At 40.9% G+C, this 14775-nt stretch overlaps 1 protein-coding gene across 4 annotated transcripts; it reads left to right on the plus strand.

Annotated features, from left to right (window-relative positions):
* Positions 1 to 406: 406 nt before the first annotated feature.
* On the plus strand, positions 407 to 13709 carry LOC148097284 (immunoglobulin lambda-1 light chain-like). Of its 4 annotated transcripts, XM_087831681.1 has the most exons (8): positions 407 to 449; positions 542 to 846; positions 4279 to 4287; positions 6874 to 6889; positions 11317 to 11364; positions 12689 to 13000; positions 13133 to 13207; positions 13561 to 13709. In XM_087831681.1, exons 1-8 carry the CDS (start codon positions 407 to 409, stop codon positions 13707 to 13709), a joined length of 957 nt encoding a protein of 318 aa, XP_087687807.1. The 4 variants fall into 4 exon arrangements, with proteins under 4 accessions (XP_087687807.1, XP_087687808.1, XP_087687809.1 ...); XM_087831682.1 differs by lacking the exons at positions 4279 to 4287; positions 6874 to 6889 and having other exon boundaries at positions 542 to 865; XM_087831683.1 differs by lacking the exons at positions 407 to 449; positions 542 to 846; positions 4279 to 4287; positions 6874 to 6889 and adding an exon at positions 12570 to 12588 and having other exon boundaries at positions 11220 to 11426; positions 12701 to 13000.
* Positions 13710 to 14775: the final 1066 nt, after the last annotated feature.

Here is a 14775-nt window from a genome sequence, read left to right on the forward strand (position 1 = left end):
AAAAATGAGATGCTGTGAATATTATTTATTCATTTTGATTTAGAAAAACAAAGAAAAGGTGAAGATATTCAAAAAGTTAGATGAAGAAGAAAACAACAGATAACAGTGTGTGTTACTAAATTCACAGCAACATGAATGTTTCTGAGTGTTTGTGCATCATGTGACCCAGATTTTTGGATCTGCTGTCAGATTGAAATGAAGACAATGAAACCACAGCAGCTTCAGCTGAGCTGTCAATCAGCAGCAGCAGTCTTATCTGTGGGCCGCAGGGGCTGATGGGAGCTTTGAGGACCTGTTAGAAACCACGTGGCCCTCGTCTGATCTCGCAGCTCGTCCTTGTTTGGCCTCAGCTGCATCAGAGCGCCACTTCTCCCCAGGTTCACCAGAGGAAACACCACTGCACAAAATGCTTTTCCTCCCAGCTGCTGCTCTGTGCTGTCTGTGTTCAGGTGAGTGTTTCCAGCCAATCAGGAGCCAACAAACTCAACCTGTAACAAACACTGTCACACTAACCTTCATCTATCTGTCTGTGTCTCTACAGCACTGGTTACCATGGCAGCACAGCTGATTCAGGAGGATTTAACATTGACCAGGAGAGTTGGAGAAAGTGTCTCCTTCAGCTGTGGAGGGATTGAACAGTGTGATAGCACTGGGAATGTATACTGGTTGCAAAAGATGGAAACATTCAGTTTGATTCTCCGCATTAACAAAAATACCAGTGAACTTAACACGGATTACAATCATCCTCAGATAAATGATTTCATGGTTCAAATTAAAAATGTTGGTTGTGAGTTGAAGATAGAGAAAGTTAAACTCGATCATTCAGCCACCTACTACTGCGGCTGTGTTAAGTCTGCTCCCCACAGTGAGAAATGATCCCTGCAGCCTGAACAAAAACCAACAGATGAACAGATGTCAAACAGTGTCTGTGACAGGAAGAGAGCAGTAAACCACAGCCCAGCTTCACATGTTTCACCTCCATCTCAGAGTCACAAACATACTGAGCTCAGGGACGATTTTTATTTACTGCTGTCAGAAATTCAATTCTATTTATTTCTGTTTTGAACAGATTTTTCATCCTGTTTTAAGACAGAAACAAGAGGAACAGATGACATCAAACTTCCAAATGGAAACAAATGTATCCTCAGTCCCACAAAAACATTTATTCAAAGTGAAAGAAAAACAGATTGTGTCAAACTGAATCAAAGTCCATCCCTCATTCACAGTGTTAATGTTCTCTTCATGAAAACTCTTCCAGCAGCACTTGTTGTTTAACACCTTTCAGTACATTTAACCAGACACTTGGACTGATGTCAGGTCAGGATTTTGTCCTTCTAGCAGCGGCTCATTAGGACGCTGATGTTGTTGGACAGATTTCCATCAGTTTCCTGTGGATGTTTATAGAGGATGAATCAGTCACGGTGCCTCATCTTTCTGTCACCGTCTTTTCTCTCTGATAGAAAAAAACAGATTTTGTATCTGAATATGTCAAATCTGGAATCACAGGACAAGATTTCTGCTTTCACGTTTTGTTTCCTGACCAATCACATTTGAGCAGCTTTGGCTGCTTAATTTCATTTGCACCATCGCTGCTGAAGAAGAATCAGAGTCTGACTGGATCAAACACACAGATTTAACAGCAGAAAAAGTGATTCCATGTAAAACACTCTCGTTCACAAGTTTTAACTCACATAACTTCACATTTCCTCAAATTGAATCTTAGTCATTTAATCACAGGAAGTTTCTGGGATTTTGTTCCAGACTGTTTATTTATTTATAGATTTTTCTCTACTGAATTTGTTTGAAATATTCAGGTTAAAAATCAGTCTGATTTATTCTTAATGAGTCTTGTTCACAAAGTTACATGTGCAGTACTCTGTACATCTTCCATCCTTAGAGATAAATAATATATGTTGTCAAATACTCAGCAGACTGAACCAGGACTGGAAACTTGCTCATCATCTCATCTTTGAGGTCTCCATTTAAAAAGCACCAATGACTCAAAGGTAAATATTATACTGGATAATGTGTTAGTATATAAGACTTTGTCTTTTTTAACAAACAGCTCATCTATCAGCTGTCAGCAGAACTGTAGAACTTCAGATCCTGAAGTGTGTGAGGACAGAGAAGAGTCAGCTTTACTTCAGGTTTGATGGATAAACTTTCACAGTTTGTGATGATTCTGTTCTCTTTGTGATTTTAGGAGCTGCCCTCAGCACCACCCAGTGACATCACACACATCATCCTACATGTTCACTCTTTGTCAGTGGAAGCTGCAGCTGTTTTATTGATAAAGTTAAAGACAAAAAGTCAAAGGGATTAAACATCCAGTTCCAGCCTGCTTGACTGTCTTTCAACAGTTTGAGCCAGTGTCTAATTCTGCTTTAAAAGATATAATTGATCATCTCAAAATCTCTGGTTCCCCGCACGATATTCTTCCTTCTCGTTTCTCTAAGGAAGTTTTACATGTTATTGGTCCTTGTGTCTTATCTCTGCTGAATGCATCATTGTCATCAGGTTGTGTACCGTCTGTCTTTAAGCATGATGTTGTGCAACCTTTTATGAAAAAGAAAAATCTTGACCCTAATGGTCTCACTAACTACAGGCCGATCTCCAAACTCCCTTTTATTTCCAAAATATTGGAAAAGGTAGTTCTAAACAACTTCAGGCCTTTTTAGATGCAAATGGTATTAATGAAAAGTTTCAGTCTGGTTTGAAACCTCGCCCCAGCACAGAGACAGCCTTACTTAGAGTTTTTAATGATCTTCTTTTAACCGTTGACTCTGGCTATTCCGTGGTTATAGTTTTACTTGACTTGACTGCTGCTTTTGACATGGTTAACCACAACATTCTTCTATCAAGATTGGAACATGTTGTTGGTCTCAAAGGTACAGTTGTAACTTGGTTTAAATCCTACCTCTCAGAGAGGTCGTTCTCTGTTGCTATGGGGCAACACTCCTCGGCCTCTGCCCCTATTTACTGTGGTGTGCCTCAAGGGTCTGTGCTTGGTCCTGCTCTCTTCTCTTTGTACATGTTGCCGTTGGGATTAATTTTTAGAAAATACAACATCTCCTTTCACTGTTATACTGATGATATCCAGATTTATTCACCTTTGAAATCCGATGTGACTGCTTCTTTGCAACCTCTGTTCAACTGTTTGCATGAAGTTAAAATTTGGTTAACACATAATTTTCTTACATTGAACGAGAATAAGACCGAAACCATAATGTTTGGTATTCACACTCCACTAGACCAGTTAGCTGATGCCCTTGGCCCTCTCGCTAGCCATCTCTCGCCCACTGTAGGAAACCTCGGAGTGTTCCTGGATGGCTCTTTTAAACTTGATGTAGTGAAGTAGATTCTAGATTCTGTCCGTTGCACCAGGAGCACGGACACCAGGGTGTAAAGAGAACCGTAGACCTGGTTTCTCAGCGGTGTTACTGGCCGGGGATGTACCATGGCATCCAACAGTGGTGCCAGGAGTGTGAGCAATGCCAACTAGCTAAAGATGTTCAAATCTATCCTAACGCTTACATGGGCCATTTGCTTGCATCCCGACCAAATCAGATCCTTGCAGTTGACTTTACTGTATTGGAGCCATCACGTAATGGGGTTGAAAATGTTCTTGTTATGACAGATGTGTTCTCAAAATATACCCAGGCCATCCCAACCCATGATCAACGGGCATCGACAGTGGCAGAAGTGTTGGTGAAGGAGTGGTTCTGCAGATTTGGCGTGCCAGGGCGTTTCCATTCCGATCAAGGTAGAAACTTTGAGAGTAATCTGGTTGAGCAGCAGTGCCAAATGTATGGTATTGCGAAGAGTCGCACTACCCCTTACCATCCAGCCGGTAATGGTCAATGTAAGCGGTTTAATCGCACTTTACACAATTTGCTGCTCACCCTCCCTACCTCTCGGAAAAGGGACTGGGCTTGTTATTTGCCACAAGTGATCTTTGCATATAACACCACAGTACATCAGTCTACAGGCGAGTCACCATTTGCTCTGATGTTTGGCCAAGATCCCCAGTTACCCATTGACTTTTTGTTGGGTAGGATTCAGGAGCCTGTGGCTGGTAGCACCCATGACTGGGTTGTAGAGGACCAGACTCAACTACGTCAGGCATTTGAACATGCTAAAACGCTTGGGGGCTGCAGCTAATTGGCGCAAGATACGTCATGACCAGCATGTGAGGGATGCTCCCCTGCAAGAAGGTCAGTTGGTTTACCTTAAGGAGGTTGGGTTTAGAGGCCGTCATAAAATTCAGGATGTTTGGAGTTCGGTGGTGTATAAAGTGCTTAAGGCCCCTGACCAAAAAGGGTCCGTGTACACTATTGCTCCGGTAGATAACCTGAGTCATGTGAAACATGTCCACCGTTCACTACTAAAGAATAAGGTGGAAGGTGTGACTACCTACCCTCCCTGTGCTCCGATCCAAACATTAGAAACTGCCCCTGTAGAAGAACCGATTCAAGGTGGCGAGTGGTTTTTCATTGGTCTCTGAACCTACTCCAGCTCCAAACAGTTGCCAACCAAGACCAGAGAATCCTAGCCCTTGTAGACCAGACGAGCTAGAACCCTCAACGTCCCCCATGGTGTCGGCTTGCACTGATCAACTGCCAGTTATGGCTGGTGTTCATAACAATATAGCCCCTCTACGTAGGACTACCCGTGGTAACCCATATGGAAAAGAAATAGTAAAAACTTATATGACTTAACTCATGAAAGTGGCCACTTTCTCATTACTTTCATATATTGTTTTAGTAAGTATCCAAAACATACAAGTTTCATTATATAATTTTTCAAGGGATCTTATATCTGTTTTTACTCTTATATGCTTTTCATACAAGTTTCACACAAGACAGATACAAACTTTATAAGATTTATATATATCTTTTCCATATGGGAATGCTGGGACGCACTCGAATCTGCATCATTTGCCCCAGGTAGCAGGAAGTAGAGCAATAGGGGCTGGGCACTCCCAGGCACCTGTGCCTAATACAGTTACCCTGTTTAGACCTTGGCAGTGAGTGTCAATCGTCGGGACGACGATTCAAATCCCGGGGGTAGATTGTAGTGAAGTAGATTCTGGGGTAGGATTTTACATGATATCCACAAATGCACCACTAACATCCACACCTTCCCAGTTGATAATTAGCAGGCTTATAAGGAACAGCTGAGCTTCACTACCAGAAGGAGGCATTTGGCAGTCTTGTCCATCCAAGGTGGCTGAGAGCATTAGGCAGCTAAGCACTGCAGATCTCTCAAGGAAAGCTACTGAGTTTAGTATTGCCCATTAGAGTGGTAAGTGGGACTCTTGTGTTCATCATAACGTGGCATGTAGTAGGGTGGACTTTGACAACTGTTTCCCTCCTTTGTTGCAGGTTTGCACTATACTGCTGCTGTCTTGTCATGCTGTTTTGTTGTTATGCGATGCTTTTATAATGAACAGTAATTTGGGGTGTATTTGTTTTATGTAGATCTTTTACTAATTTGTCTAACGTTTTATGCTTTCTTTTATTGTGTTAGTGGAGGTGCGGCCACTTGTTGAGGGGCGAGGCACATGAGGTGGAATCCCCTCCCCGATGCATGCGAGTGTACACACCGGGCATAGGTAGATTGCACCGTTTAGTGTGAGTGAGGTCTGCAGTGAAATCACACGGGTGAGTAATTGGTGGCACCTTTGGGCACTCCTCCCTGTAGGTTGCCTCCTCAAGTGGCCGGTCTCCACCATTTTGTTTAGTTATTCTTTTAACATGTTGTGATTGTTTTTAGGGTAGCATCGTGGTAGGGAGTCTGGTTGCTTTGTTAATAAAGTGTTTTAATTATCTATTTTGCCGTCTCAACCCTGCTACCTTAGGTGCCTTTTTGATTTTATAATTCTATGTTTTTAGTAGTTCTTAATAAGCTTTGATTTGTGAAATTCATCTGTCTCACCTCTGCCGTTAATAATAAGTCTGTGGGCTTTGGTAGCCAGTGTAATACTTACTTTGGCTAGAGAAATCTTTCCTGGGGTGTAACTCCCTCCCCCAGGTGGCGTTGTCAACATCTTAGTTACCGTCCCCGGTTATTCCTCATCGCGACACCACATTGAGAAACAGGTGTCCACTGTGGTACAAAACAGCTTTTACCAGTTGCGTCAGATTACCAAAGCAAAGCCGTTCCTCCTTTAAAGGACCTTGAAAAGCTTATCCACGCATTTATTACATTCAGATTGGACTACTGTAACTCCCTCTACTCGGGCCTCCAACACTCTTCTCTTTGCTGGCTTCAGTTAATTCAAAATGCAGCTGCACGTCTTTTAACAGGTACGAGAATCCATGAACACATAACTCCAATTTTAGCCTAATCACATTGGCTCCCTGTTAAATATCGCATAGATTTTAAAATTCTTTTGTTCACTTTTAATATTCTGAATAATTTAGCGCCCACCTATCTCTCTGAACTACTCCACTTATACAATCCCAACAGAGCACTTAGATCGTCCAATCACAGGCTCCTAGCACAACCTAGGTCTCGAATGAAGTCGAGAGGAGACCGGGCCTTTGCATCCGTGGCACCCAGACTCTGGAATAACCTCCCTGTTCATATTCATACTGCCGAGTCGATCCAGTCTTTTAAATCACGCCTTAAAACTTTTTTTTTTTTTTACTTTGGCTTTTGATTCTGTCTAGTTGGCTGGTCCAGCTTGTTGTGTTGTTACCTATTGTTTGTTGTCCTCTTTCATTGTTTGTTTTAACTGTCTCATGCTTTTACTGACTGTGAAGCACTATGGTCAACACTGTTGTTTTAATATGTGCTATATAAACAAATTTTGATTTTTGATTTGATCCATGTAACTGTGTCACTATAGGAGCATAAATATTAACTCAGTTTGGTGTTTCAGAAAGTTGCTGATCTCAGACCTGCACAGCTTCTGTTTTAAACACTGAATGTAGTCAGCTGCATAAAGTGAGATTTTCTCTGACACAATTAAATAAAACCTGATGAAGGTCAAAGGTCGTCACTTGTATGTGGAACTAAAAACTTTAATCTGGAATTCACACACACTGTGTTTTGCCAATATTGTGTTCTTTACCATGAAGTCATTCAGAGTCGTTCATACCAGAGTAACCAGAAAGGATAACATATATTTTAAATATGTAACTTTCTACAGGACTGAATATAACATCATTATGTAAAAGTCCAGAGTCTCTGTGCTTCATCTGAGGATGATGTGAAAACTTCTAACATCACACAAAGTAAAGGTCTCTATCACACTGCTCATGAAATGCAGATTTGTCCATCTCCTATTTTTGAGCGTCTAGTGGAGGTCTGAAGATTTCCCTCTGAGGAAGCTGCTGGTGAAGGTTGTGAGTTCTGCTTGATCCCTGTGGTGACCTTCAGTTCCTGATGTTTCTGAAATGACACATCAGGAGTCTTCCTCCGTGGGTCAACAGAAGCTGTGATAAATGAAAGCGAGGACATTTCTCAAACCTTTTGACCCAGGAAACCCAGCTTGGTCCTCGTGGTCACCTTCACTTGTTGTTCCCCAGGGTGAATGTAGCTGTTGATAATAATGTGGACTTTGGACCCTGTTATTAAATGAAAAGAACAAACTACACTTCTATGAAACCTTTTGTCAGTGTGCTTTATTTCATTTAACTTTCCATGTTACCAGGCTGTAGAGCGCTCTGTGTGAACTGAATCTAAAACTGTTTAAATCCATATAATTCAGATACTAACAGTAACTCTGGGTCTCTGTGGAGTCTGCTGCTGATGTCATCTCTGTCTAAAACAGGATAAGAAAAAATGAGCCCTGTGGAATCATTGAAGCATAAAGACTACGGGAGTAACAGGTGTGCAGCATCGCTAACTAGCAACAACCCTGTAATACAGTGTGGCTAATCTAGCTAATGATCGCTTACAGTTAGAATGACAGAGATGACATTTTGTATAAAAACTGGTAAAACTGTTTAATAGGTTGTTGATCCTGTCGTGTTCTTTGTGTGTTTGGCAGCCATCATGAAGCTGTACGTGTCCATCACTGCTGTCAGTGTGAGAGCAGGACTTCTGTGTATTCTGGCTATCAAACAGCTCTACAGAGCACACTGTTTGTTCTTTAAAACATTTATTTAATCACAGTTCAGTGGCCGTGATATCACCACTCCTCTCTTTAATTCCACTTTTAAATCACAGTATTTTATAGGGGTGGGGGAAAAATCGATACTGTGTAGTATGGTGATATTTTGTTTGCTAATAATGTATCGATACAGGGACAGCAGAAATCGATATTTTGTTACAAAAAAGGTTTTTGTGCTCTGACTTCAGAGCATGTTGATCCTTTTTCTGAGCAAGAATCCTGACATTCCTTCACTGTCCAAATGTGTTTAACTTGTTTTTTTTGGCAGCAATAAACATGACAGTTTTATTTTAATTAAGTTTAAAACTTTTTTATTTAATGTAAAATTATATTTTGTTTTAACTTACTTTCAAATTCTTCAGTTGCTGAAGGGGCTGCATAGTTTTCATAAACTGCATAGTTCAGAATAGCTATAATTGTACCAGATGGTTGATTCAGTTAAGTTGGACTAGACTGTAATACAAACCGTTCAGTTTGTCAACAATAAAACTGAAATGAGAGAAAGACTGAGTGTGAGACTTTGATATTAGAGAAAATGAATATTGATAAAGTTTATCTTTATGTACAGAATCTGAATATCGCAAACTATTTTTAAAAATTGCAATAATATCGTATCGTGGGATGTATGGTGATTCCCACCTCTAGTATTTTACCTTGGATGTCAGGTTGTGTTTTTGTGCCAAGAAAACTTTAAAAACTGTTCTGACTTCAGTTCTTCTCAGACTGAACCATCAGGAGGATTCATACCTGCAACACCTGGAACCAGTCAGCTGGAGGCAGCAGCAGTTTGTCTCAGAACAACTTTATGAACAAAAAAAAGTGAGCGAGGGAGCTGGCTACACAGCATATTGAGGACACTCTGCCATTGCCTGTGAGGTGTCAACCTTCTCTACATTAGCCTTAGGCATGTCAGGAAGTCGTTGGCTGGTACGCTTAGAGTAAAAAAAGGCGAGCACGAGCCTCTCTGTTATGTGCCGGCAATATGAAACAGTCCATGCAGGACTGTGGAGCTTCCCTGGTCTGCATGGCATGTTCCCAGAGGGAACACAGCTTACAACAGCGAGCATGGAGAGGGCACCGAGCACGAACTCATGAGACTGTGAGAATAGCTCGATGTCCACCAGAGAACTCCCACACACTGGGCAGAGGATCCACAGCAGGACATACTGGACCTACCGGCCGCACACTCGCAAGCCGCCAAGTGTGCGGCCTGCGAGACGTGGCGACAGCAGCACGTCACCGCAGGAGAGCTTTTCCATTTTGGATCGGGGCAACAGAAACCTGGGAGGCTGCCTCAAAAGGCTCCCCACCTCAAAGGTAACCAACACACACCAGCCACACACGGTACCACACACAAGCATGCACACACTAAAAAGTGGAGATCCAACGATCACCAGTTTCACATCTGCAGCTGATTTATAGTTAAGCTGGTCTGTAGAGTTCACATAGAGCCGGTGTGGGTGAGGGGACTCGCCCAGCTCTAATGACCAAAGTCGTCATTAGACATTCGTCATTTAACATATTGATCAGGATTTCACTTTGATTATAAATTTGATTAAAAATAAAGATGATTTACTACTAGCTGACATGGACAAAGCTCTTTTTTACAGTGATACCAAAAACCTAACACATAAGGCTGGATGTTAATTTTACCCCCTCAAAGATGTGCTGACAGGGGAAAGCCAGTAGACTTCAACCTCTCTTCAGAGTGAAATTGGGTTTTTTGTTTTTTTATTGAGCTGAGATCAGATTTGTGATGATCACTCTGATAACTTCATATTGTTTCCTTTAAACCATTTTGCCACAGTTTCTGTACAACTGTGTGTTTAAACCTCAAGTTCGTCTCTTGAAGGTCTTCAGCTGCTCATGTTGCAGATCCACTGTGAGCTGAAATTCCAATGAAGCTGTTAGAAAAATCAAAGTGATGTTTCAGATTAGTCAATGAGCTCATTAGTTAATAACTGTGTAAGATGGTGTTATGGTCCCCTGATCCTCTGCTGCCTACCCACCATCTATCTTTCCTCCCTCTGCTTTCTATCTTTGTCTCTCTGTGAGTGTGGCATTTGTGGTGTGTGTGATGTTTGGCAGTTCTGCTGGTTCCTGCTCCTCCTCGGCTGGAGCACCTGCAGTAACTGATAATCAGTCCAGCACATCAGTTTGGAAGAATTTGACTCCATTTTTGACACAGAGCAGCTTTAATTCTGACATGTTGGATTTTCTCACATGAACTGCTCGCTTCCAGCTCTTTCACACCATCTTTGTTGGACTCTGTTGGACTTGGTTGTTGCAAAGCTCTATTTTTAACAGCAGGCATGGACACTTTGTGTTCCTACGAGGCTGCTGGAGCTGATTGAGGCCACTCAGTACAACACTGATGATTCCAGCAGACATGCCACAGCACATTTCAGAAGCATCCTTGAAGCATCTCTTTGCTCTGCACCACTAAAAATAACTCTGGATCTATTTTTTACAGAAGCTCCATCAAGCTGCACAAAACAGAGGAAAATGTGCAAAACAGAAGAAACAGCAAAGGAAATCCTGTCAGTGTTGAAAATAGAAGAGCCTGTGCAGACCAACATGTTTCTCTTCTAAAATACACCAGGTGTGGTTTGAAGGACGCAACAAAACCACATCAGAAAGACATCAGAGACTCATCACATCACTCGCTGGATTCACTGGATTATTTTTCTCTCAACATTATTTGGAACAAAGAAAACAAACTTGACTGGTTTGTGTCATTGTGGTGCTGCATGGCCCACTTTCTCCTGAGATTCAGTTCAGACACATGTTCTGATAGTTTTCTTCAGAATTTGCTGCTATAATTCAAAATTGATTGTGTGATTAATGATGGTGAGCCAGATGGGCCAAACCATGATACTATCAGCAGATGTTTCATTGTAGTGGTGGCATCATTGATGGGATAAATGGACTGGTGCTTATATAGTGATTTTCTATTTTCATGTGGACTAAAGTAGTGGACTGACCAACAGACTGACATTAACATCAGAGCCGTGCTGCTAGTGTGGCTAAAAGAAAAGAGAAGAAGAGACAGTCATGTTGATATGAACATTAGAGAAACACATCATGGAGCTGAAATATGATCCTGCTTCCTCATTTGGACTCATTCACCTCAGCTGACACGTTCAACAGCAGACAGGTTTTTGTAGCAGTCTTTCTCACTGTGAGAGTGGCAGGACGGTGGTATGACATCTTTGGCTCTGGAACTAAACTGTCTGTAACAGGTAAGAACAAACATTTATTTTCCTTCAGTTGTTTTATTGTAGAAGCTGAAAATGTGTTTAAAGTCAGTTTCTGCTGCTTCAGGCTTTACATGTTAGTTTTTCATCATTAGTAGAGAATTCATCTGCAGCCATTGTTACAGAAGAAAAGCTCAATAATCTCTGAAAACATGTTGAAATCTCACTGAACAACTAAAGTTCTTCTTTATTTCTGCAAATATTAGTGATGTTACAAATATTTAGGATTTGATCCTCTCAGTGATTCTGCTGGTTTTTAACACAAGATCATATTTGATGTTAAAATAATACAGTAGTACATTTGTAAATATAAATGAAAATGTAAACATGTTTTTAATATTCAAAGATAGATTCTTTTGGTGTTTTTTTTTAAATATATTAATATATAAATTGACATGGATACTGATTAGGGACACAAAGTGTTTAAACAGTGAAGAAAAAATATAAATAATAAATAATATAGATCAAACAATAAAATATGAAATTCTTAAAGTCATGTTTGTGTTTCTTGCTTGTTTGATTTGTCAGTCTAAATTAGAAATGAAGAAAAAATTCAGCAATGGTCATATTTCAGTAAATATTTCTTCAGAAAAATACTTTTTATGACGTTTCAGATTCTTTAGATTTTATATTATAAATAATGATTAATTAATTTATACTGTTGAAAAAAGGTATTTAATTCTCATTCAAATTGCAGTTTAATCACATTTAATTTGTGCATTAATTCAAACATACACCGTATATAATCAAAACAAAATAAAAAACAATAATCAAACTAAATAATAGATGTAGTGCCCTTCAAATTATTCCAATAACATTTTTAAGGATTGTGAAGTCTGTGAAAGAAGTATAGTATTGATTAAAACATGAATAAAACACCTGTTTAAAAACGGATACAAAAGTGGAAATTTCATTGCTGGAATTAAATCATGTTGAATTATTAATATCTCTGGTAAAACTTGTGTTTAAGATGGAAAATATAATTTAGATAGTTTGAAGACAAATCTATATATGCGTACATTTGTGATAAATAATATATTAAAATATCAGCAAACAAAAATTTTATTTCATGATGTAAAGACACACTGAGTGTTCGTCATGTGAGCCATGATGACATGAGGTGATGACTGTGTTTGATATGAAGCTGAATCCAGTGTATGTAGTGAACTTTGTGCTGTATTGATGAGTAGTTTAGTGATCAGAGTCCATGTAGTTTCCAGGATCAGACTGAATGCAGTGCAGTGCTGGAAGCTGCTGCTGACTGTGTGAATGTGTGTCTGTGCTGCTTGTTGCTGCTGTCAAACTTCAGATGAGCAGGTAGTGAAGCCCGTGGTGAGCGTGTACCCAGCAGCATCCAGAGCCCACCTGGAGGGGAACAGCTCCCTGCTGTGTGTGGCCTCAGCCATGTTTCCTCCTCTGGTCCAGTTCTCCTGGAAAAGACAGAAGAAGAACGGCGGAGAAGCGGAGGAGCTGCCCCCTGCTGAGGGAGAGCAGCTGGAGCTCAGAGAGTCGGGACACAGCGCCTCCATCTTACTGATCCAGGAGCAGGACACCAACACATATAAATACAGCTGCTGGGTGAAGCACGAGGGGGGCACAGTGGAGGCCCAAACACAACAAGGTAATGAAGGCTTGGTGACTGTGTTGAGCAGTGATTCAGCTTCATGTGGAGATGCTGTCAAAGAGAGCAGAGCAGCAGAGGACTGACATTTCTCACTGCAGCTCCAAACATTTGACTCCTTTTCTGTTTCAGAGCTTCCAGCTCCAGCAGCCTCCTGTCCTCCAGAGAGAGAGCCAGCAGACCTGCCAGCTCTGCAGCCAGCTGACTGTAAGATCACCTGCTGCCTCTCTGCATGGACAGCTCCAATGTCCAATGAGGGAGCTGGAACAAGTTTAGGGTCTTAAAGTTGCACTAATTGATCAAATCTTCATCCAACAAGCTCTGATAAAGCCACTGTACACTAGCTGCTCAGCACCAAACAGCAGACAGACCATAATATGTCAGAGATCAGTTTGTTAGCTGCTTGTGGAGTTCTTCTGCCCCCAAGTGGACACAAACACTACATCAATTCATCCACTTGAAGAAGAAGCTGTGACTGTTTCTATTTGGACTTTTTCTCCTTGATCTGAGAGGAATAACCCGACTGTCTGTCTGTCTCTTTGTGTCTGTCTGTCCTTCAGTGTCCTTCCAGTCTCAGTGCAGGGTGAAGCTGCTCTGCCTGCTGTACACAGTGCTGATAGTGAAGAGTCTGGTGTACTGCTGTGGACTCTCTCTGCTGATGATGCTCACAAACAAGGGAGCGTCCACCAACTGCACACATGCTGACTGACTGTTTCCTGCTCGCCTTTTCTCACCATCAGATCTCATCAATTCATCTCATTCATCACTTTGATCAGTGTTCACAAATGTTAGTTATGATGTGTTGTGCTTATTTTGCCTTTTTCTTCAACAGTTAGAAGATCATCTGAAATAAATCCATCTTTACATGTATTGTTGCTCTGAGTTAGAATTCTTTTTGTACTTATTGTGACTTTTATTGTAGTAACAAAAATCATCAGGAATATTTTTATCACAAGTTTTCAGTTTGATTTGTTTTTGTTTGATTTTCAAATGTCAAACAGTGTAGTTGTGTTTGTGTGAATAATAAAGATTTCAAGATGAAGAGTTTGATTCGACTTTCATTGTGTGATGAACAACAAGCCGTGTGAGTGAAGCACAAACTGACTGTATCCAAACTTCCTGCAGCAGACGGGCTGTGTGGCTTTCTGCTCTGCAGCCTCCACACCGTTAGCTGTGGCTTTTCACTTTAATAACACAATGACAGTTACAAGCATGAACTCTGCTTCAAGAATGATTCCAGGAAGCATCTGTGTTCTTCACCTGTGAGAGAAACAGCTCAAATCCTCAACTCAGAGCTGACAAATGAACTTTCATGGACTCAAAGGAGAGACCATGAAGCCCCTGCAGTCTGCTCAGCTCCCATTTTATTAGCTGAGCTGAGTTTTTCATTCTGGATATCACACACGTAAGAACAGATCAAGTCTGAACAGCAAATGTTGGAGAATCATTTTGAAGTGTTGCTAAATGTCCTTATTATTACAAAAACTACTGAATGATTCAGAAAATCGTTTCCAACAAGCAGAAATATGCAAACAAAGTAGAAACAAGGCAACATGAGTCATTCAGATGCAGATAACATATTGTCCTTATTTTGAAGAACACAGTCATGAAATCTTTCTGTGTGTCATTCATTGAGTTGAAGTGCCTAATAGAAGAGGAAAAGCAGAAATAATCAATGATAGCTGAGACATTGAGAACATGGCTGTATGCCTGCTATCATAACAGCAAACAAAGCACACAAACAGCAAACAGACAATAATGTGCTCGCAGGTTGT

This window comes from Neolamprologus brichardi, chromosome 18 (assembly GCF_056152115.1).
Source record: "Neolamprologus brichardi isolate AB-2024 chromosome 18, ASM5615211v1, whole genome shotgun sequence".
NCBI classification, from domain to species: Eukaryota; Metazoa; Chordata; class Actinopteri; order Cichliformes; family Cichlidae; genus Neolamprologus; species Neolamprologus brichardi.

What these genes read in the sequence shown, in the direction of transcription:
- LOC148097284 (XM_087831681.1), top strand. Translation starts at nt 407, where the DNA reads ATGCTTTTCCTCCCAGCTGCTGCTCTGTGCTGTCTGTGTTCAG. An exon ending in TCTGTGCTGTCTGTGTTCAG is followed by an intron (nt 450 to 541) that starts GTGAGTGTTTCC and finishes GTGTCTCTACAG; the next exon opens with CACTGGTTACCATGGCAGCA. An exon ending in GGAGGCCCAAACACAACAAG is followed by an intron (nt 13,001 to 13,132) that starts GTAATGAAGGCT and finishes TTTCTGTTTCAG; the next exon opens with AGCTTCCAGCTCCAGCAGCC.